This window comes from Pseudorca crassidens, chromosome 5, assembly GCF_039906515.1.
Source record: "Pseudorca crassidens isolate mPseCra1 chromosome 5, mPseCra1.hap1, whole genome shotgun sequence".
Taxonomy (NCBI): domain Eukaryota; kingdom Metazoa; phylum Chordata; class Mammalia; order Artiodactyla; family Delphinidae; genus Pseudorca; species Pseudorca crassidens.
In genome coordinates, this window is record NC_090300.1 from 109,686,781 (window position 1) to 109,713,739 (window position 26,959).

The 26,959-nt window shown below is 37.9% G+C and overlaps 1 protein-coding gene and 1 long non-coding RNA gene across 2 annotated transcripts in view; one reads left to right on the forward strand and one right to left on the reverse strand.

Moving 5' to 3' along the window:
- CHMP2B (charged multivesicular body protein 2B) overlaps nt 1–1,388 on the reverse strand; it is a 29,875-nt gene extending 28,487 nt beyond the window's left edge. The window contains exon 1 of the mRNA XM_067739186.1: nt 1,050–1,388. Within this exon, the coding sequence (XP_067595287.1) occupies nt 1,050–1,083 (34 nt within the window). The 5' untranslated portion in view covers nt 1,084–1,388. The remainder of the gene's footprint in view (nt 1–1,049) is intronic.
- The window catches only part of LOC137225313 (uncharacterized), a 105,808-nt gene continuing 80,234 nt past the window's right edge, over nt 1,386–26,959 (forward strand). Inside the window, exons 1-2 of the long non-coding RNA XR_010943773.1 lie at nt 1,386–1,847; nt 5,629–5,710. This is a non-coding gene — a long non-coding RNA (uncharacterized lncRNA). The remainder of the gene's footprint in view (nt 1,848–5,628; nt 5,711–26,959) is intronic.

The window sequence follows — 26,959 nt, forward strand, 5'->3', positions numbered from 1 at the left end:
CTGGCATTGGAAAAGTCACTACAAAGGAATGAAGGAGTTACCCCAGGTCTGGACTGAGCACCCTGTTTGTACCAATCACTGTCTAGCTACCACTGCTCCTTTTGTGGCAGAGTTAGACCCTTACAAAGAAGTGATTCTTCGACTGAACCAACAACAACCTAGATTCAACATGTAATGAGAAACACGATTTTTAAATAACTTGAATGAATTTGATTCCTAGTAGAGTCAATGAAAGTATCAAGACTAATTAAACAGTTATATAAACACATATTACAGTCATTCTTTATAAATACCCATTTGTATATTCCTGTACATTCACTTCTTTCCCCCTTAACATGACATTGAGCTAAATGTCTGAAGCAATGCAAGTATCTTAAAATATAAACTTCTATGCAGATAATGCATACCATATCTCTTTAGATAGCAAAAGATAATCATAAGGGAGAAAAATCTACTATGAAAACTAAATCCAGGCACTTCCCCTGGATTTCTTTAATTTTTCTACCGGTGTCAGTCAAGAAGCATTTTTTTCACGTCTCTATTGATGGGGTGTTCCTAGGGCAAGACCGGCCCGTACCCAAGTTCATTTTGTAAGAGTAGCCTATTACACCCTCCCCCACCTCAACACAGGTTTCCGGTTTGGATGCCCAGAAGTAGTACGGCTCCAAACTGAAGGAGCAGTAAACCAAGCAGGGGAAACCAATAAGAAATTCATCAAATCACCAAATCTAATGACACTCAAGGGTCAGCCGCATCCTGCCTCCTTGTATGCTCAGGATCCCGCTAAAGGAGAAACCTGGGGGCGGGGCTGTTAAGGACTATGTTATCAGAGAGAGGAAGCCAGACTGCCCAGGTGAGGTTGAGGTGGGGCGAGTCAGAAGAGATAGGGTAACAGAAAAGTGACGCACGAGGTAGGTCAAGTGGTTACCTGTGGGGCCACTTGATCCAGCCCCGCCCCCAGGGACAGCAAAAAGAATCGCGGCCGGAAGCCCGCAAAATACACCGGGGAAAGACAGAGCTGGGCCCCTTCGGCCCGGCCTGGAACTCACCATCCACGGTTTTCTTCTTGAAGAGGGACGCCATGGTCAGGGACCGCGCCCGGGCAGCCCGGCTCGGCCCGGTCCGGCCCGCGACTGGGAAATAACCGGAGGGAAAGGACAGGCCTTTGGAGGGCTCGGGATGGCGGAGCGGATGGGCAAGAGAAGAGGGCGGGGTCTCCAGACAGGACCCGCGGAGGGCGGGTATCCACGAACCCTGCCGCAGCGGAGTTGCCCTCAGCTCAGGTGACCGCGAACTAAGACACTTTTTGGAGAAGTCACTTGCAGGAAGCGCCTGCGCGATCTGCGCGCGCGCCTGCGTACTGCGGCGCCTGAAGCTGCAGCCGGTGCCCTCAGTTCAGCTGCTGCCCTCTCTCCTGCTTGCGGCGTCCCAGTGTGGCGAATCATGCGAGGCTAGAGGTAGTAGCAGTGCGTAGGAGACTGCGGGCTGTGTCAGGTAGCTTCTAGGTGCGGGTTCCGTGCTGAATGCTGACAGAGATGAGCCTTACTTAGCGCTCTTCTTGCCCCGGAGAAGCTGGAAGTAAGGGGGTCCCCAGAATCCTAGGACAAGCGTGGGTCGTCCTGGAACAAGTTGATTTACGACCATCCCCTTGCTGTCTGTATCAAGGCATTCATATGTGCAGGGGCTGGTGTTAATGCTGAGGTCCGAGCCCCGGTGGTGTTTGTCTCGGGAGTTCACGCTCTTTTGGGCCCTGACTTGCTCAGCGGTCTCTTCGACGCCACCCACGCAGCCCCCTGCCGGACCCGAGGCGCTCACTGCGGCCCTGAGCCCGAGGCTCTGACCACCAGGTGTGGGTCTCCGGGGATCAGGTTTCTAGGCTTGGGAGTGGCGGGGGAGGAAGGGAATGGGGAGCAGCTTCCTTAAGGCAAGATTTTTTATTTAATGTTCTTGGCTGGAAACATGAAAAAAATCCATACACATTTGTTGTATACCGGTTTAAATGTCTCCAACTCTATTTCTTTAATATCTCAATTTCTTGTAATTGCTCAAGGAAAATTTATGGCTACACTGTGAACCTATTAGAATGCTACGTACCTGTACATTGGTATTCACTGTGGAAAAAAGCTCCATATTATGTAAAAGGAAAAGCATAATGAATTATTTCAAGAATCCTGTGTATAAGTGTAAATATGGGAAATACTGTCTTTGGATCAAGACCTTGAGTTCATCGTTCATTTTGTGAGTGTGTGTGTCTCTCTTTCTGTGTTTACACATCTCTGTTTAATATATTATTTTGCTATTTGGAATCTTAATTTTGCTTTGAACTTTTTTCTCCCAATCTGTTAGTGCTTTAAGCAGCACTGCCTTCCACAAGATGAAAATCATAGTACCTTTTTTACAAAGATGTGATTTATGATAGGAAGACACCTCAATAATAGTATCAGTATTATTAGTCACCTCTGGCTTTAAGAATCATGTCTCAAGGATTTTTAAGTATTTGGGGTAGTCAGACTTTCCTTCCCCATTTTTCCGCCTCTTGAGACATCAAAGCCCTCAGAGCCACTGATCATCCCGCTGTTGCTGCTAAAATTTAGCTAAGAGTCTGCTCATGAAAACTTTCTCAGAATAACATAGTTGTATGCAAGGTATAATTATCTTACTCCTTCTCAAGTTATCTGAGATATTGTGGGAAGGTGAAGAAGTAAGGAAACAGGAAAAACAAAAAAAACCATAAGCAGTAAACAGCCTCTGCCCCCAAGTCCCGGCCTTTCTTGGGGTAAGCTCTATAGCAAAAAGGCGGTTTGCCCTGGCTGCCTGTTGTAATGAATAGCATTGAGCTGTGCTTGAGTGCCTGAGAGGCAATAAACTGTGATGTGTTTAGTGATCGTATTCCTCCCTGATGCAGTCACCCTTGTTTTATTACTCCCACACAATCCCCCCCACTGACCCAATTGTAACAGTTGGGAAAATGCCAAAATACTTAGCAACCATATGGAAGACCCTCCAAAAGTGCACAGCAGGAGCTAAAGGCAGGGCTTCCTCATTACAATAAAAACAAAATAGAAATATGCAGTATTTAAGCTCAGCACTCAAATAGTTTAATTCTCCCCTGGTTTGAAGCAGGCTGATATGCAGCTGATAAGCAAACTGGCATCCATTCTGATTAGTTGCTGGCCAAACTACTGGTTTATATTTTGTAGATCACTCCTTATGGAAGGGCATGTACACTTAAATATAACTGAGACTTAGGACACCAAGGTGCCATAAATTAGAATACAATGGTATTTTTCATTTGTTCAAAACCACCATCATCGCATACAAACTCACTGAATCAACAAGACATATATATAAGCATAGTGGATAGAGAAGATGTTTTAATGTTATTCTTTTTAAACCTCATTAAGAAATAATGAACTAATATCCTATGGTCATTATGACCCAATAATAGTCTTCCAAACTGCTCAGGCAGTGAAAAATATATTTGTTATATACCTAATGACACATACCATGTTTTGTGTGAAGAAACAAATACAGTTCCTCCATCATTTTCTCTTACCCGCCTTCCTACCAGGTTTTTCATCTTTTATCATTTACTTGTTACTCTCTGACACGAATTCCGACATGTGGGATTTTTTTCCCCACACGAAGCCATTCTCCAACACCAGCTGGGTGTCCTACAACTCACCTCAATTCTGACACCATCTACTCAGAGATATAGCATCAGATCCACAGCATAAGGGCTCAGTCCCAAAAGATCATCCTCACTTCAGGTGCCAGTCGCAAGTCCAGGTTGTTACCTGTGCTTCTGACCAAGCATCCATAAATCAGAGGTTCCTATGACCCCCCTCCTTGGGTTTAATTAATTTGTTAGATTATCTCACAGAACTCAGGAAACCAGTTTATTCACTAGACTACCAGTTTATTACGAAGGATATTAAAGGAATCCACAGCCAGATGAAGAGATACATAGGGCCAAGTCCTGAATGCAGGTTCTTTTGTCTCCATGGAGTTTGGGACCCAGGCACAGTGGCATGTGGATGTGTTCTGGTTCACCAACCTGGAAGCTCCCTAAACCCAGACCTTTTGGGTTTTTATGGAGCCTTCCTTACATAGGCATGGTTGATTAAATCATTGACCCATGGTGACTGAACTCAATCTCTAGCCCCTTTCTCCCCTCCAGAGGTTGGAGGAAGGAGACTGGAAGTTCCAACCCTTTATTCACATGGTTGTTTCCCTTCATGACCAGCCCCCATCCTTAGAGGCTTTCCAAAATCACCTTATTAACATAAACTCAGGTGTGTTTGAAAGGTGTTTGTTATGAGTGTCAACATACATTTATTGCTCTTATCATTTATGAATTCCTAAGAGTTTTAGAAGCTTTGTGTGAGAAATGAGGAGGGAGACCAAATATATATTTCTTTTTTATAAATCATAATAGCACACTTGTCCATCACAGAGGAACAGATGTTAGCTCGGTATAAGAAAAAGAGCTTTTAAAAGCAGAGCTTCTCTAAAATAGGATGGGTGCCGTGTGAGACAGTGAGTTCCTTGTCACAGAAGTGTTCAAGCGGGAGCAGGTTATTGTAGAAAGAATTCCTTTGAAGAATCAAAGGTTTGATTAGAAGGTTTCTAAGGTTCCTTTAAATTTTGGAATTTTATTATGAATAAAATATAGCTCAGGACAAATATCTTGGCGTATGGTGTCCCATATCCTACAGGTAATACCATCAAATCTTATTGACTTCACCTTTAAAGATATGGGAAGCCAAAAAAATATAGCATTTTATGCTGGAGAGGGTGGGAAGAAAAGGGAACCCTCTTGCACTGTTGGTGAGAATGTAAATTGATACAGCCACTATGGAGGTTCCTCAAAAGAACTAAAAATAGAATTACCATATGACCCAGCAATCCCACTACTGGGCATATACCCTGAGAAAACCATAATTCAAAAAGAGTCATGTACCACAATGTTCACTGCAGCTCTGTTTACAATAGCCAGGACATGGAAGCAACCTGCATGTCCATTGACAGATGAATGGATAAAGAAGATGTGGCACATATATACAATGGAATACTACTCAGCCATTAAAAGAAACGAAATTGAGTTATTTGTAGTGAGGTGGATGGACCTGAGACTCATACAGAGTGAAGTAAGTCAGAAAGAGAAAAATAAATACCGTATGCTAACACATATATATGGAATCTAAAAAGAAAAAAAAAATGGTTCTGAAGAACCTAGGGGCAGGACAGGAATAAAGACACAGACGTAGAGAATGGACTTGAGGACAGGCGGAGGGGGAAGGGTAAGTTGGGACGAAGTGAGAGAGTGGCATGGACATATATACACTACCAAATGTAAAATAGATAGCTAGTGGGAAGCAGCCGCATAGCACAGGGAGATCAACTCGGTGCTTTGTGTCCACCTAGAGGGGTGGGATAGGAAGGGTTGGAGGGAGACGCAAGAGAGAGGAGATATGGGGATAAATGTATAGCTGATTAACTTTGTTATAGAGCAGAAACTAACACACCACTGTAAAGCAATTATACCCCAATAAAGTTGTTTAAAAAAAGATAGCATTTTACCATTCTGAATCATCCCAATCCAAGTAACCTTCATCTTTCTTCTAGATCATTACCATCTATGTCAAGGTTCCCCAACCCCTGGGATACCAGTCCACAGACTGTTAGGAACCAGGCCATACAGCAGGAGGTGAGTGGCTGGCGAGCAAGCAAAGCTTCATCTGCCGCTCCCCCATCGCGATCCCGAACCATCCCCCCAACCCGCCCCCGTCCATGGAAAAATTGTCTTCCACAAAACCGATCCCTGGTGCCAAAAAGGTTGGCGACCGCTGATCTATGTTATTTTTCTGTTTCCATCCTTACCTCACTCTTCTTTTGTCACAATATAGAGACAGAGTGGTCCTGTTAAAATGTGAATCAGAGCATCCTGATGATGCTTATCTGTTTCTCAGAAAGAGATCAACATAATCTCAATACTTATGTCTGGACCACACATACGTATGTGAATGTGTACCTACACACACACACACACACACACACACACACACATGTTTTACAGATTGAACTTCCGTTATTCATTCGTTATATGTTCAAAATTTTACCATCCAGATTGCCCTCCTAATTATTTCCCTTCATCATGAGTCACTCACATGGAACATAATTGTTTACATGCGATCCTAAAATTATGCCATCTATTACCTCCCTTGTTCTGTACATGGAATTTCTGATAGCACTCTCTTCGACTGCATTACCATTTTTGACTATCATGTTCTTTGAAATGCGTCAAACTTTTAGTCAAGTAAAACTTTTAGCATTTTTTAAAAATATAAATTCCTACTCAGTCCACTCATCCTATTCTGGATTATGGATAATATTAACCCAAATACAAAAGTTTTCATGCATCACTAGAGACATCCATTCATCTTTGTATTGATTCATTTATAAGTACTTCTGAGGCATTGTAGCTATGAATCTATTTATACAAAATCATCAAGATTTTATTTAATTTTCATTTTTAAGATCATTTTGAAGATTTTTGTAATCTTTATTAAGACAGAAAAACTTCTGCTGATATCAAGGTACAATATGCCTGTTATATCACATTTTATCAGTTATAACAACCATAAAGATAAAAAAGATGAGTTGAGTTTGGCGTAATTTATTCCAGAGGAAACAACATTCACTCCACATGCTCAACAATTTGTTTTTCGAGTATTAATAAAACATAATTTAATAATCTATTTAAGAGTGTTTTCTGAAGTATTTTATAACATAGTTTCCTCTTTGAGAACCAGAATAGTTGCCATTCTCCAGTCTTTTGCTGACATAGCCTATAATTTTAATCGACACCCTCTTTTACTCGTTTGGCTGTTATACAACATCATGGTTGAGAGTGCTGACTTTGGACATAGACTGCCCAGGTCTATAACCAGCTCAGACACTTTCTAGCTATCAGACATGGGGCAAGTCATTGAACCTCTCCATGTCCATTTCATCACATGTAAAATAGGGATAATATTAGTACTACCTTCAAATGGCTGTTGAAAGAATTAAATGAGCTAATATATGTAAATACTCAGAGTAGTGCCAAACACATATTAAGCACTATAAGATATTATGTCTCTGTGTTAATATTCCTACACCTTACCTTTCCATGTTTCCTCAAGAGTAATCACTTCACTCTGAAATTCACTAATCTGTAATAGAGAAAATATAAATCTTCGATTTGTGTTTAATAATTCTGATTCTGGTTACCTTCATTCTGTCAGTCACCACACCTTACTTATCCCCCAATTAGCCAATTTCCTTCTCCTTAATTAAAAAAAATCTGTTTTTCTTGTCTTTGATTCTATTATATTTATAGAAGTTGACTTGTTATAGGAATATGTGTCTAACATTGGTATTTATTATATTGGGAGGATCCATTACAGGTTTGTTTGTGTTCGTCTCTTCTCACCAGCATCCCATCCTAAGCTCCTTGGATTCAGAGAGACTATCCTGTCATAAGCTTCAATCATTTCCTGTTGGAATATATATATATCAATATTTAGTCAAAACTTAATAATGCAGTAGCATCTTCTATTACATGTGTTTCTGTATTTTTAATGCCAAAGGGACATAATGTATATTTAGTACATTTGTATTAACTTGACATACTCAGTTTCGAGGCTTTATATATATCTGAAAGCAGCCAACATTATCCATCCCCATAAACAACATAGATCTAGACGGCCTGGTTCTGAGTCAATAAATAACCCAAGGATTAATGTGGATAACCCCTTTTTTGTTTCCTGTTTCACTTAGGTTCAAATTTGAGCAGACCATAAGCTGTTTTGCTATTTCACTAACTACCTTACACAATACATTCTGCCTTATATTTAATAATGCTACAGTACAGAATATACACACTATATTCTTACACACTATATCTTGCCTTATACTTAATAATGCTATGGAAAAATAACATGTCAACTTACGTAGCATTAAAAATTATTTTAGAGACAGAAACTTAGGACAGAAAGAGTCATTGGCAAAGTTAAAAAATCTCTTATTTCTTAAGAGATGTAAACAGTTGAGAGAAATAAAAAGGCTTTTCAAAGTCATATAGCTAACAAGGTGTTGAGTCAGAAAATGTGAGGACAGACTCCTTTGGTGAGTTCATAGTCAATGATGCTGACTCTGTTTGTCAATTACCATGTGACTGTGACTGAGTAGGTTGTGTGTGCTCAGGGGGCAGGACATCAAAGAGTGTGGACTGTCTAAGGTTGCTACTTCCCACATTTGCTCACAGAGAAATACAAGGTTTGATTTCAGGGCAAGGAAAGTTAGAGAAGGACCTCCTGTTTTACCTTTACTTCCTGGTTCCAATCTCTTGTCAGGGCTCAACATCTACACGTGGATCCCCCTCTATCAACTTCTCCAAATTCAGTGCAGAAGAGGCAGCACTTACTCCATCTGACTAAACAAAGGACAACATTCAAATGAGATTATCTCAAACACATAGATAATTTTTGTCCATTTCAAACCAAATAATGTATGCAACATTTTCCCATATTTTAGCATGTTCACCATGTTTTGGCATTAAAATTTCAAATTTTTCCTATAATTTCTGCCTCCATGCTTTTAGGGTTCTAGAAATTCACCTCATTTTTCTCTTTGTCAAATCTTGCTTTTAAAAATATCTGCCATAGAGAATGAGTCAAACAAGTCAGACATTCAGTCAATGAAAAGCTAAATGAGTAGCCTAAATGTGAATGGCCGCACATCATTGGTTTTACAGTCAAAAGGAGTTCGTGTGTTATTTAGAATATGTAAAAACATGATCCTTTTTGAAAAATAAACTAAACTTTGCCCTGAATTTCTCACAGTGTTAATGGAGTTGCACATGAGTAAATCAAGACAGGATTTGTGCCCCCTAGCACAACACAGCATATGTATATATTGGTGGGAGTATTCTTGGTGCTTTCTCACATCAACTGTAGCAGATTTCTAGGAAAGGGAGTAAAAGACATTTGGACAAATCCTGACATGGGATTTTTCATTGGAACGGACTTGGTTTAATACTTTGTTCCAAATTCTTCCTTATGGATATAGTGCATGTGTGTTTAATCAAATTTTATTTAATTGATATTTAATTTTGGTCTCAAGCTGCATTTATAGTGTTGACAATCAACATATTTAAATGACTGACAGCCTTTTCCTTTTATCTTCCACATATGTCTGGCAAAAAAGGTTTCAATAAACATGTATTACATCAAGTCAACAATATTCAATCAACATTTAGCATATAATTTAAATACATTTCAAAAATGCATATTGGGGTAATGACACTCAATTTTATTTTAAGAAAGACAAATTAGGTAGAACTAGATCAGAATGCTCAATAATTTATTCAGTCATTTATTTGTTCATTTGTTCATTCACTTATGCTAGACTTTTAGAGGTGAGAGGGATCTTAAAAGTCATCCATTACAAGCTCTTCATTTTACAAATAGATATCAGGACCCCATAACAAGGAATTGCTGAAGCTCACAGTTCGTCAGTGGGAGTTCTACAAGGAACCCCAATGACTCAGATCTCAAGTCAATGCTTGTCCTGTCCTATAGATATGTCTTAATAAAGGAGCAGTAAGGACTTCCCTAGTGGCGCAGTGGTCGAGAGTCCGCCTGCCGATGCAGGGGACACGGGTTCGGACCCCGGTCCGGGAAGATCCCACATGCCGTGGAGCGGCTGGACCCGTGAGCCATGGCCGCTGGGCCTGCGCGTCCGGAGCCTGTGCTCCGCAACAGGAGAGGCCACAACAGTGAGAGGCACGCATACCGCAAAAAGAAGAAGAAAAAAGAGACAATCTGGAAGGCAGTCTCTGAGAAATCTGCAGGCATTGTTGATACATTTACACATTTTGGCTTATGAAGAAATAACAGAATGTTCCCACCACTTTCAGTGCCCACGATATAATTCATGTAGCTCATTGAAACAGGTTGTGTAAATATGAGAGACCAGCCCTTTGGATAAGCTCCCCATTCTCTTAGGTACATTTGAGCTAGGAATTTTCTCTTTCAGCAAATTATTTCTGCCATTCAAAACTGAGATTCAGGAGAGCACTCGTAAATATTTTTATAAGTATATTCTGATTTTAATGAAGACAAAAGTATTTTAGATCAGAAGCATAAATGTCAAATTTGAGATCGATCAGTCCCTGAAAGGAATGATGCCAAAATGGGATTGTGATTATGGAAATGGGATTTTCTGAAGCCCTATCTACAATCTGCTAAAGAAATTAGAAAGTGATGTAGGCAATTCCCATGAACAAGTCAGGATGTACACAGGTACCCAGCTCATCTTTTAATTTCTAAGCCGTCAGAAACAGTTCTTAAGTCTCACAGTTCCCTCAAACCCAATGTAAGGTTATCCAGGTTAGGGTGGTGAAATAGAGATTGGGAGAAAGTACTAGTATTTCTGTGGGACACATTCTTCATAGAAGCAGCAAAAGGCACAAAAATAAAAAGGCTTTAATTTATTTATTAAATTAAATAATTTTATTTAATTAAATTATTTAATTTAATAAAAATTAAAAATTTTTAATTTTACCTCAATTAAAATTACGAAGGTTCTTCCAGAATATGGTTTAAAATTACGAAGCTTCTTCCAGAATATGGTTTGACATAAAACAAGAAGTTTTATGTCAAAAGAATGCCAAATGACAAGGAAGACTTTTCCAAAATCAAGTCAGAAATGTTGGTCAGATAACTTATATGAATACAAATATAAATTATGCTTAATCTTAGTCATTTTAGTAATATCTGACATTACAAGAGAGGGCAGTTTCTTTTTCTGCATTTTGCTCATAACCCATTACGTAATAAAGCAGATCTAAGCACAGGGTTGTGTTACTAAGGGAGGTTGGGGACCCTCCCTTTGAGGGTCATAAATATAGTTTTCCATCTGCTGGAAACTGTTTAGGGGAAGCACGCCTGAAGTCAGGGGGCTGGATCAGATGATCTCTGGGGGTCTCTGCCAGCCTTTTGAGTCTTTGAGAGAAATTTCTAATCAGCATGCTAATGAGTACTTTAAATTTGTATTCTGGTTTCCTTGAAGATAATTACCAGAAACACTAAGCAGAGAATAGCATTTCTAAATGCCTGTTTCAAATAAGCAGAGAAAGAAGAAAGAAAAAAACGATTCTGTTTCAAAAGAAAAAATAGAGGTAATAAAATGTGACCCACTTGATGTCAGAGAAGGCAATTACCTGAGAAGATAGTATGGTTCAGTGGTCTTGTTAACGTCTGAGAAAGTCCAAGGTTGCTGGATCTTTTCCTTGTTCTTATGATGTCTTGCTGTGTGACCCAGGGCAAGTCACTTGACCTTAGTTTCCTCATCTGAAAAAGCAAGACCCCAGGAGTTGTGCTTGATTACCTGACTAATATCAAGCTACAGGAATTAAATGAAGAATGGAATTTCATTTTGGGCTTCATCACTGCTGCAGAGATGACAGATGGGAATCATATGAATTAGGTTAGCCCCTGTGCTTCATTAACTGACAGAAAAAAAGTCTGAATGACATGGATGGTAAACTACACTTTGAAAACCCTTTAAGAAATCTTAATTTGGGTATTATATAGATGATAAGCACAGCAAAGATGTATTTTGATTTCTACCTTATGGAAAATCAACTGTAATATTATTCTATATGTTCTAATTTAGTTACTCCAAAATTGGCCCCAGAAAAAAAGGCATGGGAAAAATACATACATTAGGCCAATATCTTTTCTTCCCATACCTAGTTTTTAGAGGGGGAAAAAACTTTTTTATTAATATTAATGTATAGCTGCTTTATAAATAAGGCCAAAAATGTATCAGTCCAAATTATTTTCCTCCTTATGTACTCCTTTTCTTTACCAGTAGTAAAATAAGTTTAATCTGAAATTTCATGTTTCTGGCACAAAACATCATTTGCCTTGGGTGACTAAGCTGACAGGTTTCCAAACCTGGTACATAGGGTTAAATGCTTAGCTCCATGTTATTTCCAACAACACATTTCTCCCACCAGAGATCACTGCTTGCTTTAACGAACATGCTCCAAACAGAAATCAAACGAGGAAAGAATTAAACTTATGCCTAACACAGAAGATAATGATTTCCAAAATCAGCTAAAACTTATCTCTGAGTACTACTGATAACCATTATCTACATTTTAATAAACAATATATTCCCATCACAGTGAAAGAACCAAACCCATTCTGAAAAAGTAGCTGGCATTTATAAAGATTACAATTATATGCAGCCTTTTGTTCACAAACAATAAAGAGAGGGCAGGGATATCACAGGAAATACTGCTCTACATGAGGTTTGGGGAATCATAAATTCTGGTTCTGACTCTGCTATTTAGGTTTTAGATGGCATTATACCTTAGTCCCACCATCTGTATGGTATGAATAATCATATTTCTCTAACTCACAGGTGTGTTGTAAAGAATAGACAATAAAAAGTAACTCTGAACATATAACCATTCTCAGAGCCCAGATGATAAGGAAAATAAATGGTTAAGAGATACAAAGCAAGTGAGTTGAACTTTCTAATAAAACTCTGAGAGTCACATTTAACCCGATAACAAATATATATTCTAACAGTGTTTACCTACCAAAATTTTTATATGGCTCAATTTTATCTACAAAATGTGCATGATTTGGACTTTGGCATTTTATTCCAAAGTCTGTGAGGAACAACAAAAGAGAAAAACACAGCCCAACCCTACATTGTTTTGATATCTCTTACATGAGGGATCAGCTAATGGTACATTCTCCCTGTAAGTCTATGCAGTATTTAATATCAAACTACATCTTTAATTGACAGATTGAACTACTTTAGTTGAAGAACAGGGACTAGGGAAACTGTTAGGAGTTGAAGAAATGCCTTTTTATTCCAGGTATTGGCACTTATTAACATGACACAGGCAAAATGCCCAGCAAGACTTTGTGTTTCTTTCTTCTAAATTTTGAATTCCAAGGATACCAAATCTATATTCCAATTTAGAGCAGATATTTACCCCTAGATATTCAGAGACACTCAGAATAGAAAGGTTAGAGTATACGTATGGCCATTAAGCACGATTTTGGCTTATTAGTGGGTTATTTGCAAATATAGGAAAAATCATTGTGAACCAAGGAATCACCCCCGGTGCTGACTTCTAAAAGCATGTAACTAAATGTATATTACTAAATGTTATTAAAAGCAAATTAGCATCCTTTGGTATATGAGAGAAAGGTAACATGCTGACTTTCTTCTCTTCATGCTTGAAAGAACATTTCCTATCTCTGCTGCCTGATAAACACTTTTTTGTCTTAACTCCTTTACCCTCCATGGAAGAAAATCAGAGCTTAGAAATGTGGAGGTGGAAGTTGTGTGTCTCCAATTCCTTTCTTTGTATAACTTTCTGGGAAGATTTTGCTCTCAACAAACCTTATTTTTTTATTTATTTTTTTTACCCTTCTCCCTCAACTTCTTCCTTTTGTGAAATTTGAGCTTCATCCAAGAAAAATAAAATAAACAACACAAATAAATAAGTTGAGGATCTGTGGTTTAGTGTTAGGAAAGTCAGAAGGAAAGAGAATTTCACGGATGGGTAGTCAAATCTGTGAAAATTACATACAGTAGATGGAAAGTATGGGGCAGAGAAAAAGGCCATTTGATTTTGTGATCATCATTGGTGACCTTCAGAAGTGCAGTTTCACTAGTTTAGGAACAAAAGGTCAAAATGCTTAGAGATAAAGAGCAAATGATTGTGAGAAAAAAAGTGGAGTCATTGAATAAAGAATATACTTCAAAATTTTGAGAGTTAAATAAAAGGAAGTAGATTGTTTTCAAGATTCTTGAAATATAACCTCACAGCATCTGGTGGGGTGAGTGTGTAGGTCCGGGAAAACTCTTTTAGTTGGTGGACCCAAGCATATTTATGGAAAAAGTGAGAAATGCCTTCATGTTTTGTACATGGCTGTCTGTAGTCCTAGCCCTATCAACCTCGAATAGGTGCCCATGAGTACTTTTACTTTTTTTTTCATCATTCATAACTTATCTTTTTCATCCTTCTCATCTCCTCACCTTCCAAGGACCAAGGTCAAGAATGTACCTTGAAGTCAGGGCAATGAATTTGGTTTTGGGGTTTCATCCTGTCCTGAGTTTGGAATAGTTTAGAGCATCTGGATTCTTTTCAGTGTAACATCTAAGAGGTAAACATTTCTTTACTAATATTGACAATCTTAAAGGAAGGAAGTGCACAAAAGGAACAGGAAATTTCTATTCCCCAATGAGTGTATTTATAACAACGTGAGAGCTCCTTGTGGAGACAGAGATGAAAGATGGTAGCACCATTGTTTGTCAAACTGAGCTGAAGACTACCTGCATCACAATCATCTGTGGTGTTTATCTATGTCATTGATTTGCTAGAAAGATCAAAGGAAGGTTTATCTTTAGAAAGGAAAAGGAGTATCTTTGCCTCTGAGATTTAAGAAAAAAAAAAAAAAATAGAGGCTGGATGAGCTTTAAGGAAAAGTGAACAAGTGAGCACATACATAGCTTACTTATAACATCTTGATTCTCTAAGTGATGAGGAAGTAAAGTCCTCTACTGAGAAAGAAGTAAATGGGTGGAATTGTGAGTAGACAAAAAAATAGAGAAGTTTTGGAATGGTCACCTTGCTGAACTCCCTAGGAATCAACAATATTTTGTTGTTTATAAGGCATAATTTTTCTAACGATTGATGGCAACTTAAAATCAGTGCTGGCTAAGTCTTAATGTAATTCCTATTTCCAGCACATATGAGAATTCTATCATGGCTATCCATATTGTCACTTAAATTGAGTTATGTGCATTGCTGAAAATGTCATCAAGATGATTACTCTGTGATTCAGCATTGAAACAATAAGTTATTTTGTACTTAGAAAGGCATGGAAACAGAGCAGTGGGACATGAATTTGATATTAATGAAGCAAATATTCATCAGAGGAGGAATGAACACAATTCTATAATTTCTTTCAAACAACAACCAAAAGGTTTAATGAAATCCAAGAACATAAGACATGCATATTTTTATTACTGAGATGTTTGTAAAAAGATTGGCAATTACACACCAGACAATGTAACTGAAGGAAAGAGACATTTCCACGTACCTCAGCGTAGATGAATGAACTTTCAAATCAATGAGAAGTTAGTGTGACCAATGCAACTGTAACACAGGATTATTTTTACAACATGTGATTCAGTTGAATCAAACAGGATAAACTGGTGAATCCTGCAGCTCTTTGACATGTCCCCAAATTAGACAATAAATACCAAAGCACTAAGAAGATGAAGATCATGAAGCTGGATGAAGAAAGGCAATGTATCACCATGAAGCTCTGCATAATTGCCAACGGCCAAATGTTCCCTCCGTGTTGCATTTTAACCTCAAAGTATTTCTGAAAACTATCTCCTCAAAAATGTTACTCTATATTTTCATGAACATACATAAATGCATGTGCACATGCACCTGCACACACACACAGATGGTTGGAAAATGACAGCTATTAGACTGGGCATATGTTTTCTGCAAGAGACACCTAGGAACCTTTCCTAATGAGTATCAATATTTTACTTCTTGATTTATTTAGTGGACATGCACTGAAATAGTTTAAACATAAACTTACCCCAAACTATAATGACTCAGTTGTTATTGCTACCAGTATGAGTGGACAACTGCAACCTCATGATTTTTCAATCAATTAACTATTTAAGGACTATTTTAAAAAGGGCATGAGCCCTTGTTTCTGAAAGAAAACTATTAACACCTGCTAGCAAGATTACTGAAGTGTCAGATATCAAAAACTGCCGAATGAGAGTCAAGAATTTAGATGAAAATCTTGAAGAAAATAGTGAAGATATAAGACATAATCATGCATCAAAAACACAGTTAGCAGGATGGAAGATGATAATTAATATGAAAAAATGCTCATTGATGAAGGAGTCAAAAAAGAGATTCAAAAGAGTAGGCTCTGAAAGTGAACATTTCAGGAATTCCATACCAATTGATATTGAGACTTAGAAAATTATGTGTCCTCCCCAAAGTGATATAGTTTATTACACTTTTCTTTAAATGCATGCATAAAATTATATTTTAAAAAAATTTATATCTAAATAAGTCTAAAAGAGCTCTTTCAACATGTGTAAAATAAAAAAAAAATACGTAAGTTTCGGGAAAGCATGTCATATTTTAATTGACAGAATTTTTTCCTTCTCAGTTGCACATAAAAAATGGTACTTCTGAGAACTGATGGCATCTTAGATTAAATAAAGGATTATAATAGGGATTTTTACAATGTTATTTGTCACTTTTTCTATGTATTCTCACTCATTCATCCATTTGTGCAACCCATAATAAGTAGCAATTTTGTTCTAGGAATTCTACAAAAACTAGGGATAAAAAGTCTTGTGATTAATGTCTTCATAGTCTAGTTGGGGAGAAAAGTAGAAGTAAATAACTGTAATATAATGCTATAAGCACTATATTAAAGTATTACAAAAAATGCTATTATTGGAGTAACTATGAAGAAGTCACTGGCTCTGCCTTGGAGATTCTGAGAAAACAGAAGAGAGACTAGGGATTAAATCATGGGTAAGTTTTATTTGACAACAAAAGGAACACATTTTGAGTAGAGGGAACAAAATATGCAAAGATCCATTGGTAGTGAAGTGTCTGAGAATATTCAACAAATAGTGTGAAGGTCAGAGTGACAGAAACACCAGTATCAGAGGAACTTAGAGGGATAAATTGGAACCAGATTTTGAAGTATTTTGTTTGCAGTGAGAAGATTGTAGTAATTGGAATCACTGAAGACTTTTTTTCCAGCATTTGATTTTTTTTAAGATTTATTTATTATTTATTTATTTGGTTTTTTTGTTTTTGGGTTTTTTTTTGGCTGCGTCGGGTCTTCGTTGCAGCAGACGGGATCTTTTCGTTGAGGCGAGGGCTCTTTGTTGTGGCGCCCGGATTTCTCTCTGGTTGTGGAGTGCGAGTTTTCTCTCTCTAGTTATGGTACGGGGTCCGGAGCGCGTGGGCTCTGTAGTTTGTGGCACGTGGGCTCTAGTTGAGGCGCGAGAGCTCAGTAGTTGTGGCACGGGCTTAGTTGCCCCACAGCATGTGGGATCTTAGTTCCCCGACCCGGGATCGAACCCGCATCCCCTGCATAGGAAGGCGGATTCTTTACCACTGGACCACCAGGGAATTCCCGATGCATTTTATTTTCAAATTTATTTTTATTTTGGTAAAGTATACATGACATAAAATTTACCATTTTAAGTGTACAGTTCCATAGTATTAAGTACATTCACGTTGTAGTGCTAACACTGGATTTTTGAGACAGTAATTTTGTGGCAGGTAAACTGGAGTGCAAAGCCACTAGATAAAGAATGAATTGAGGGGCTTCCCTGGTGGCGCAATGGTTGAGAGTCCGCCTGCCGATGCAGGGGACACGGGTTCGTGCCCCGGTCCGGGAAGATCCCACATGCCGCGGAACGGCTGGGCCCGTGAGCCATGGCCGCTGAGCCTGCACGTCCAGAGCCTGTGCTCCGCAACGGGAGAGGCCACAACAGTGAGAGGCCCGCGTACCGCAAAAAAAAAAAAAAAAAAGAAAGAGAGACAGACAATGTTAGCATCAAGAAAGGAAAGTATTTCAAGTGACAAGAGCATCTAACGGTATCAAATATTAATACTCAAACAGGATAAAGCTTTTAAAATAGTTCATTGGATTTGACAATTAGGAGGTCATTGGTGAGTCTAGAAAGGGCAGTTCTATAGGATAACTGGGGATGAGGTCATGGGCAAAAGTGGATTATAGTGAGTTGAAGAACAATAGTAGGAATAATAAGACTATGAAAGAATAAGAGTAATGGCAGATAATATTTATGGAGCACTTACAAAGTGCTGGGTACTGTGCAAGTCTTATGTAACATTATGACATGTAATTGCCCTACCAAATTTTCACAGTAGGTATTAAAATTTTATAGACTTAAAAAAGTTACATAACTCACAAGGACATATAGATTTCTATAGCCTTCTATAAAGGCAAAAGCCAGGTTTATACTACTTTATATACCATTGACAAGGAGTAAATAGAAACTTAGGATGTTTACAAAAGTAAGTACAAAGTATTGTTTCAAGACTTTTGACCACAAAGAAAGGAAGGAAGAAGATGAAGGAGGTAGTAATATTGAGGAAGGTTTTTTTTTTTTTGAGGGGTTTGGGGTGAGAGGCAGAGTTGTTTTTAGATTGAAGAAGACTTGAGTTATTTTAATTAGTTAAGAAAAACAGAGTTTCAATAATGCAAAAGAGAAAGAGGATAATTAGAGGAATGAGAGCCCAGAGACGGAAAGAATAAAATTTCTAGTTCATGGGTCAAAGGTTTACTCTCTGAGAATAGGACAAATCTGAACTCACAGAAGGAAAGGAAAAAAGAATGTGTAGCATTATATATAGATAACTGAGTACGGTAGTGGAGTTATGGAGTTATTGACTGATACTCATCTTTTTTTTTTAACAGCGTAGGATATGTTTGAGGATTTGAAGAGTATAGTAAACATTTACAACAAATGTCTCAAGGAACTGGAAAATAAGAGAATTACAATAGTAAGCACTTTATTGGTGCAGTTTAAATTAGAAACTATAACTTGTGTGAACTCCAATAAACATTTCCGTGTGATTCATCATTACCAGTGTGTAAGGCATTGATAATAGAAGAGAATTGAAGGTGGTTCTTGTATTGATCCATAGATAGTGACTGGTTACTGAGGGTGCAGCAGAAAGATGAGAAAGGGAGAGAATTCAGGAAAGCGGTGAAAGTACCACTAGGGTGAAATCAGCACAGAGCTGCTAAGCAGGGTGTGGTTAATTATAGAATTGCTAGTTGGTGTCAAAGCAGAAATGCAGTGTAGACAAACAGTGAGAAATATGAAATAATAGGTGGTTGTGAGAAGAACACCAGAATTTCAGAGTTTAAGCTTTCAGGATCACCCCTGAGAGTTGACTAGTCCTAGTGTTCCATCTTGAAAGAATTTTGCTGAAGTAGGAGGAATGAGAAATCCCCAAGTTAAAATCATGTCTGGTAAAGTAAATAGAGTTTAAAGAATTTGAATTTTACTCCTGGTTGCGTAATTCTTCCAGCATATCTTTCAATAGCAGCTTTTTTTTTTTTACATCTTTATTGGAGTATAATTGCTTTACAATGGTGTGTTAGTTTCTGCTTTATAACAAAGTGAATCAGTTATACATATACATATGTTCCCATATCTCTTCCCTCTTGCGTCTCCCTCCCTCCCACCCTCCCTATCCCACCCCTCTAGGCAGTCACAAAGCATCAAGCTGATCTCCCTGTGCTATGTGGCTGCTTCCCACTAGCTATCTACCTTACGTTTGGTAGTGTATATATGTCCATGCCTCTCTCTCGCTTTGTCACAGCTCACCCTTCCCCCTCCCCATATCCTCAAGTCCATTCTCTAGTAGGTCTGTGTCTTTATTCCTGTCTTACCCCTAGGTTCTTCATGACATTTTTTTTTCTTAAATTCCATATATATGTGTTAACATACGGTATTTGTCTTGACAGAGGAAAGTAATTCTCATGAATACAGCTCTAACAAAAACACAGAGATTCCTATGCCTAACTTTTGATTTCCTGAAAAGTGATCCTTTTTCCTCTCATCACTCTCTAAAACAGACCTTCTACTAGTACACAGGACTGAGAGTAATACCCATTGGACCCCAAATTCTGGTTAATGTGGCTACTGCTGTTAATCTACTTCTAGAAGCCTGTATTTTCCTCAAGGTTAAAGCTTGGATCTATGAGAACAATAACCATTGCTCTTCTTCAAAGGTTAATCTTTGTATTCAAGATCAGTCACTGAAGATTGGCAATCATTTTTGAAGAAATGTGCTCATGGTTGCCTACCTCTTTATTCCTAAGACCAAGCTTAAGCATTTGCGTAGTATAAATTTGCATAATGTACTCCATCAGCATTTATGTGATATTTTATTACTTTATCTCTTCTATTGTTTTCTCACCCTTTGCTTGTAATTGTTACTTTTTTTAAAAAAGCTTATTTCAATGACAAAATCCTCCAAAGATGGAGCATAAACAAATATCCATGTCTACTATTTTAATATTTTACTATTTAGATAAAGTTCTGGGTAATAAGGCAAGAGATTTCTTACTTAGTTGCATCTGATTCACATTTTTTGTCTCAACCAAAAGTATAGAAACTATCTGAACACTGAAATCCTTATCCCATTAGCTAACCTCTATTTGTACATTTTCTTCAAAATTAACTTACTTTATATGTAAGCAAGATGGGCTCTTATCATGCATCCCGACCAGTTCAAAGACTACTTATCACAAAATCTTTCCTGATTTCCCCAGGCAGAGTTAATTACCTCCTGATCTCAAACAACTCTGCTCATGTATGTCATTTATCATTTATCACATTGTATTGTGCAATCTGTTTATAGGTCTGAATCTTTCTTTAGACTTTGATCCAGTTGAGGATTGAGGCCGTCTTACTTATCTTTGAATCCAGAAAAGCAATAAATGTGTGACTCAGATTCTATGTAGTTCAAAACAAGTCTTTAAACATTTGAGTAACAGTATAAATTATAAAGGAAAATTGTACAAATCCAAGTGTACAACTTGAAATGACACCCCAGAATCTTTCTCAGTCACCTCTCACTCAGGGGGACCCTGCAGAACTATCCTCATGACCCCTCAGTCTAAAACCTTCCCCTTGTCCAGTAGTAACCACATTCAAACTTTTAACATTATAGATTAGTTTTGTAGTAAATAGTAAGAAACTATTTTATATAGTTTTTGTGATTTTATGTAATTTTGAGGTAAATAAATTTGTACCTTCTTTATTTTTCCCTTTTATATATATATATATATATATATATATATATATGACACAAACTGATGACAAGATCAAGACCAAGAATAATTCAAATTTAACTATGCCAATAAAAGTGTCAAGTAGTGTTAATAATGCTTATCTAATTTGAACACTCAGTTTGTATGAGATACTAAAAAGTAACTGACAAGCATTTATCTTCCAGGAACAAAGAAACAGATACCCCCCAGTATGACGGTGTTTGGAGGTGAGGCCTTTGCAAGGTAACTAGGTTTAGTGAGGACTTGAGTATTGGGTCCTTGTGATGGGATTAGTGCCCTTGTAAGAAGAGACACCAGAGAGCTTGCTTTCTCTCTCTCTCTCTCTCTCTCACCTTGTACACACAAAGAAGAGGTCATGTGAGCAGCCAGTGAGAATGCAGCCATCTGCAAGCCAGGAGAAGATCTCTCACAAGAACCAGATCATGCTGGCACCCTGCTCTCAGACTTCCAACCTCCAGAACTATGGGAAATACATCTCTGTTGTTTAAGCCACCCAGTCTATGGTATTTTGTTATGGCAGCCAGAGAAAACTAAGACAACGGTATTTACAAATGTTCATGGTATTTGGACCTTAAGCTTCTTGTGTATGCATAATGGTATTTCAGTTTCCCAGAATGTGTACAGGAAATGTACATGAAGCCAAGCTTTGTCTTGCCACAGCTGGTATGTGTATCATTTTCAAATTTTGCAACTGAGAGTTCAGCAATAGTTCCTTTCTCCAATGTTAATGATGCAATTAAACATTATCAAATTTAGATTAGGTCTTGCACTTAGAGCAGTAGTTCTCACTGAGGGTGATTTTGCCCCTCAGGAGACACTCTTGGTTGTCACAACTCACGGTGTAGTGTGGAGGGTGCTAATGAAATCTAATGGCTAGAATCCAGAGATGCTGGTAAACATACTATGGTACATGGACTGGTCTCCCACGACAAAGAATTATGTATCTCTAAATGTCAATGGTGCCAAGGCTGAAAACATCTGCCTTAAAAGAAATTTCCATAGAAATAATTTGACTTTATGCTAGCTTGTTATTTGTTGGATTTTTTGTGTGTGTGTGTGGTAAGCGGGCCTCTCACTCTTGTGGCCTCTCTCGTTGTGGAGCACAGGCTCCAGAGGCGCGGGCTCAGCGGCCATGGCTCACAGGCCCAGCCGCTCCGCGGCACCTGGGATCCTCCAGGATCGGGGCACGAACCCGTGTCCCCCGCATCTGCAGGCAGACCCTCAACCACTGCGCCACCAGGGAAGCCCCTTGCTTTCCATTTTTAATTTCAAGGGAGGATAATATAAATTTAGGGAAACAGGGAAATTAAATTAGAAATACCTGAAGAAATTCAGGAGCTAAAAATGTGCAAACATCAGTTCTCATACATTCTATCTTGTAAGTTTCAAGAAAGGGGCTGCCTTGATTTAAATGTGCTTTGGACCATACTCAGTTCCAGGTAGATGATATTATTTACAATAGTAATTATGGATATACTGAGGCATCAAGAAACATTTTTCACCTCTTATTTACACTACTGCATTTTATTTCATGAACTATGATACTGCATTCTAAACAATTATTTTCTTGAACTTCGATTTAACTATATTTTCATTCTCTGTCTGTGAAAATTAACAATATTTGAAAACAACTTTTCTAGTGGAAAGTTTACCAGATATAGCCTACTCTTTAGAGCATGAGTCGTAGAATATTCCTAAACTTGAATGTTGTATTTGGCTTTAAAAAAAAAAATGGTTACATATAAGCAGTGACTCTTTATATGGCTTTGCTGAAGGTAAAACTCCAACCAGTGGTGTCACTTTGGTAGAAAAATGCTGCTGTTTACTGCTTATTATGCTTTACAATAAGGCATGTATAGTAGTAAAGAATGAGAGGAGGAGAGAAGCAAAGAAAGAGCAGCAGAAGAGACAGATTACACGGGGCTGTGTATATTATCACCCTGAAGTCAGTAGGGATGGCTGCTAAATGCTCTTACAACTGTAATAGCCTATCTCATGTTAATTCTAGCCTGAAGCTTCCTGATACTTCTTGTTCAGAGATAATGGGGACAAAACTACTCTTTTTTTTTTTTTTTTTCTTTTCTGGTTGAACAGCAGATTTTTTTTGTCAAGGACATCAAATAAATCAAGCAGTCTTTGCAAACAGCAATACAAAAGCCTTTTGCTTTGTAGGAATTCCCAGTAATAACATGCAAGAGTTATTACCCTTGATACTTAGTAGATTTTTTAATGGCTAGCAATAATCATTTTGATTGAATATTGGCTTATAATAGGCTTGTAAAGGAATTCAAGCACCCTTAGCTGCTTTCAGCTTTAGCTTCATGTGCCTCAGGAAAATCCTTGAAACAATAGATCTTGGAGTCATTAACATGGAAATATTTTATAAAAATGAAAGTTAATACCTATTAACCTCAAAAGTGAAGCCAATTAAAATGGACTCCTTATATTAATTTTTAATACTTTAATATATTAGTGATCCTTTTCTTTGAAAGAGGAAATTATTTTATGGCAAGTTGCAGTTTAATTTTCTTGGACATTCAACTTTTTTTTAGCAAAGAAATTTCATAATTTTCATAATTCCTGGTTTACAAATCAGCTGGGAATTTATACGCTTAATGTCTCTGTAAATATTCCAGATTCCTTCAACTGTTTGGGAAAAAAATTGAGATGTTTATTCAATGAAAATATATTGTTTGAAATATTGGAAAGCAAGGTTGTTTTAATATTTTGTTTCATATTTATGTCTCCTCAGAGAGGATGCTTATAGGCCATACTTCGTTTTACTAGACTTTGAGAGTAAGAAAGAAATACTCCAGAGGCTAATCTACTGAAAAATATGTGAAGTGATTCTACTGTGAGGTTGTAGAATCCACTAAAACTCAGCTTCCACAGCATGAAGGACTGCAAGAGAAGCAGGTGTGAGGCCAGATTGGACTCTGAAGAATTATGAAAAATGATTTCTTACTTGTTGTTTTATCGCTTCCTAGCTAGCAGGGCAGGATAGTATCAGTCATGGGAAAACACACTAGTTGAGACCCTGGAGTGTTTCTGCCCAAAGGACACCACAGCATAAGCTGGGGGGAAGATGGCTGCAAATTGAAAGGTCTGCATCTGCTACTCTTGGCTTCCTTTGAAGGTAAAAAATGACAGAAGTTCTTACATCACCAAGGAATTTCCATTATTATCAGTTTTTTTTTTTTTTTTTTTTTAACATATTTATTGGAGTATAATTGCTTTACAATCGTGTTAGTTTCTGCTTTATAACAAAGTGAATCAGCTATACATATACATATATCCCCATATCTCCTCCCTCTTGTGTCTCCCCGAGCTGATCTCCCTGTGCTATGTGGCTGCTTCCCACTAGCTATCTATTTTACGGCTTTACTTTTTTTTTTTTTTTTTTTAACATCTTTATTGGGGTATAATTGCTTTACAATGGTGTGTTAGTTTCTGCTTTATAACAAAGTGAATCAGTCATACATATACATATGTTCCCATATCTCTTCCCTCTTGCATCTCCCTCCCTCCCACCCTCCCTATCCCACCCCTCCAGGCGGTCACAAAGCACGGAGCCGATATCCCTGTGCCATGCGGCTGCTTCCCACTAGCTATCTACCTTACTGCGTTTGTTAGTGTGTATATGCCCATGACTCTCTTTCGCCCTGTCACAGCTCACCCTTCCCCCTCCCCATATCTTAAGTCCTTTCTCCAGTAGGTCTGTGTCTTTATTCCTGTCTTACCCCTGGGTTCTTCATGACATTAGTTTTTTCTTCTTAAATTCCATATATATGTGTTAGCATACGGTATTTGTGTTTTTCTTTCTGACTTACTTCACTCTGTATGACAGACTCTAGGTCTATCCACCTCATTACAAATAGCTCAATTTCGTTTCTTTTTATGGCTGAGTAATATTCCATTGTATATATGTGCCACATCTTCTTTATCCATTCATCCGATGACGGGCACTTAGGTTGTTTCCATCTCCGGGCTATTGTAAATAGAGCTGCAATGAACATTTTGGTACATGACTCTTTTTGAATTTTGGTTTTCTCAGGGTATATGCCCAGTAGTGGGATTGCTGGGTCATATGGTAGTTCTATTTGTAGTTTTTTAAGGAACCTCCATACTGTTCTCCATAGTGGCTGAACCAATTCACATTCCCACCAGCAGTGCAAGAGTGTTCCCTTTTCTCCACACCCTCTCCAGCATTTATTGTTTCTAGATTTTTTGATGATGGCCATTCTGACTGGTGTGAGATGATATCTCATTGTAGTTTTGATTTGCATTTCTCTAATGATTAATGATGTTGAGCATTCTTTCATGTGTTTGTTGGCAGTCTGTATATCTTCTTTGGAGAAATGTCTATTTAGGTCTTCTGCCCATTTTTGGATTGGGTTGTTTGTTTTCTTGTTATTGAGCTGCATGAGCTGCTTGTAAATTTTGGAGATTAATCCTTTGTCGGTTGCTTCATTTGCAAATATTTTCTCCCATTCTGAGGGTTGTCTTTTGGTCTTGTTTACGGTTTCCTTTGCTGTGCAAAAGCTTTGAAGTTTCATTAGGTCCCATTTGTTTATTTTTGTTTTTATTTCCATTACTCTAGGAGGTGGATCAGAAAGGATCTTGCTTTGATTTATGTCATAGAGTGTTCTGCCTATGTTTTCCTCTAAGAGTTTGATAGTTTCTGGCCTTACATTTAGGTCTTTAATCCATTTTGAGCTTATTTTTGTATATGGTGTTAGGGAGTGATCTAATCTCATACTTTTACATGTACCTGTCCAGTTTTCCCAGCACCACTTATTGAAGAGGCTGTCCTTTCTCCATTGTACATTACTGCCACCTTTATCAAAGATAAGGTGTCCATATGTGCATGGGTTTATCTCTGGGCTTTCTATCCTGTTCCATTGATCTATCTTTCTGTTTTTGTGCCAGTACCATACCGTCTTGATGACTGTAGCTTTGTAGTATAGTCTGAAGTCAGGGAGCCTGATTCCTCCAGTTCCTTCTTTCGTTCTCAAGATTGCTTTGGCTATTCGGGGTCTTTTGTGTTTCCATACAAATTGTGAAAGTTTTTGTTCTAGTTCTGTGAAAAATGCCAGTGGTAGTTTGATAGGGATTGCATTGAATCTGTAGATTGCTTTGGGTAGTAGAGTCATTTTCACAATGTTGATTCTTCCAATCCAAGAACATGGTATATCTCTCCATCTATTTATATCATCTTTAATTTCTTTCATCAGTGTCTTATAATTTTCTGCATACAGGTCTTTTGTCTCCTTAGGTAGGTTTATTCCTAGATATTTTATTCTTTTTGTTGCAATGGTAAATGGGAGTGTTTTCTTGATTTCACTTTCAGATTTTTCATCATTAGTATATAGGAATGCCAGAGATTTCTGTGCATTAATTTTGTATCCTGCCACTTTACCAAATTCATTGATTAGCTCTAGTAGTTTTCTGGTAGCATCTTTAGGGTTCTCTATGTATAGGATCATGTCATCTGCAAACAGTGACAGCTTTACTTCTTCTTTTCCAATTTGGATTCCTTTTATTTCCTTTTCTTCTCTGATTGCTGTGGCTAAAACTTCCAAAACAATGTTGAATAATAGTGGTGAGAGTGGGCAACCTTGTCTTGTTCCTGATCTTAGTGGAAATGCTTTCAGTTTTTCACCATTGAGGATGATGTTTGCTGTGGGCTTGTCATATATGGCCTTTATTATGTTGAGGAAAGTTCCCTCTATGTCTACTTTCTGCAGGGTTTTTATCATAAATGGGTGTTGAATTTTGTCAAAAGCTTTCTCTGCATCTATTGAGATGATCATATGGTTTTTCTCCTTCAATTTGTTAATATGGTTTATCACATTGATAGATTTGCGTATATTGAAGAATCCTTGCATTCCTGGAATAAACCCCACTTGATCATGGTGTATGATCCTTTTAATGTGCTGTTGGATTCTGTTTGCTAGTATTTTGTTGAGGATTTTTGC